General features: G+C 36.9%; 1 protein-coding gene across 1 annotated transcript in view; it reads right to left on the reverse strand.

The window, feature by feature from the left end:
* Positions 1-997, reverse strand: part of LOC135218923 (uncharacterized) — a 40,258-nt gene extending 39,261 nt beyond the window's left edge. Inside the window, exon 1 of the mRNA XM_064255365.1 lies at positions 891-997. Coding sequence (XP_064111435.1) covers positions 891-997 — 107 coding nt within the window. The remainder of the gene's footprint in view (positions 1-890) is intronic.
* Positions 998-2,077: the final 1,080 nt, after the last annotated feature.

Below are 2,077 nucleotides of genomic sequence, written 5' to 3' on the forward strand. Positions count from 1 at the left end.
AGTAAATTCCTGAGAAAAGTGTATGAGCTGAGTTCTGTCATTTTCCCATTAAATTTGCTGTAAGGTAATTGACAAATGTTCATATTACCTTACCATCATAAATATGCCACCACAAACAGGAGTGCAGAGCCTTATATTATGCCAGTCACAAGGAGTGAAGTTGCTAGTCCATAGCTATTTCCCTGACTCCGGTAGGCCAGAAGAAATCCAAGGACCTACCAGACGGGAGCTGAGTGATGCCCACTTTGGCTACATGCACATAATGAAAATGGGCGATGGAATCGCTACATCTCTACTACGCATAGACATATAGATATATACACATACATATCTATATTATACACACACACACACACACACACACACACACACACACACACATATATATATATATATATATATATATATATATATATATATATATATATATATAGGTAGATACACAGATGGATAGCGGGTTTACCTGCATGTGCGAGATTTGTGTGTGCATACATAAAAATTATTATAAAAATTATTATTTCAAAATGGTTATTGTGGAAAATATGCACCTTGCATAATTTCAAGTTCCACTTTTTCTGGCACACTTTCTCAGTGAGATGAAAAGTGATTTACCCTGAAAACTTATATGATACTTATGCAAGTATAAGAAGAAACAAAACCACCCAAGAAGAATACGGGCGAATGATTGCGAATTGGTTCGTATATTATTTATGTTAATTTTTTAAAAAGTAGAGTACCACATACTGTACTTTTAATTTTTAGGGATCGCGGTAACATAGAAATTTAAGTGGCAGAAGGAGCTGGCATAACTGTTTTGTAGCTGACCTATCGCTAAAACATAGACATATAGGAAATCCAGATGTAGGGAAGAACAAGTCGTCTGCACTCACCTTTTGATCGGGGAAAATCTCTCTTTCGTGAAGAACTTGATGGCGTGGAAACTCGTCTCGCTACAGAACTCTAAAGCGATGTCGCTGACCTTCTGCTGTCGTCCCATTTTAAGATTTCCTGCCTTAGACCTTTCCGAATAGGAAGAGTAACAACAACAGTTTATCTTTTTTCGAGAGATCCTCTTTTTGTACATTTTTCAAATTCTGATCTAAAATTAACCGTCCGAGTGAGGAATTGTATCTACTTGCTGCTTGATTCAAAAGGATTTTTTTTTTTTTTTTTTGACCGTTTAGACGAAACTTTCCTTTACTGACAAAAAGACTTGTGTGGGAAAAAATGAAGATTAATCTCTTTGAACTTCGTGAGCTACGTTATCTGATTCCTTCCCGTTAGAAAAGACCTTACCGTTATTTCATAATATAAAGCATCCAAAGGGGACTCGAGTAAAAAAAAGCCTCAAATAGAGCACAAAATGGCAATGAGAAGTGATAGCGTTGTTCTTTCCTTCTAGGCACTGTTCCGAAGCCCTGCCTTGAATCAAATGCTAAAACAGTATGGTGTCAGGAACATTAAGAGGATGGCGTGCGTGCGTTCGTCGGTTGCAACCTGATCGATTGGAACGAGGTACTGCATCTTAAATGGCTGTCTTGACAGAATGCCTAAGTTCCTGCATCTCTGGGTAATATTTAGAAAGGTCTTCGTGACATTCGCGAAGTCAAGTTTCGTCATTATTAATTCTTTGGTTTGTGCTGTAATCTCTCTACGACAGGATTTTACTGACTATTTGATGTGGATGGCAAGAGTTTAGGTCATTTTTAGAAGACTTTGTTCATGCAGATATTATTATAATAATTATTCTGTAACATTTCAGAGACACGAGCAGTTACTCGACCTATCGGGCTCGAAAATTTCGAGCGTTCATTCCCATTATTCTGAAGATATCAACTGTCATGAAGATTAATGTATGTCCATTAAACTTCAGAAAAATGTGAATAAAGGCTCGAAATTTTCGAGCCCGATAGGTCGAGTAACTGCGCGTGTCTCTGAAATGTTGCAGAATAATTATTGTAATAATATCAGCATGAACAAAGTCTTCTAAGAATGACCTAAATACTTGTCATCCACATCAAATAGTCAGTAAAATCCTGTCGTAGAGAGATTACAGCACAAACACAGAATTAATAAT

This window comes from Macrobrachium nipponense, chromosome 1 (assembly GCF_015104395.2).
Source record: "Macrobrachium nipponense isolate FS-2020 chromosome 1, ASM1510439v2, whole genome shotgun sequence".
In the NCBI taxonomy this organism is placed as follows: domain Eukaryota; kingdom Metazoa; phylum Arthropoda; class Malacostraca; order Decapoda; family Palaemonidae; genus Macrobrachium; species Macrobrachium nipponense.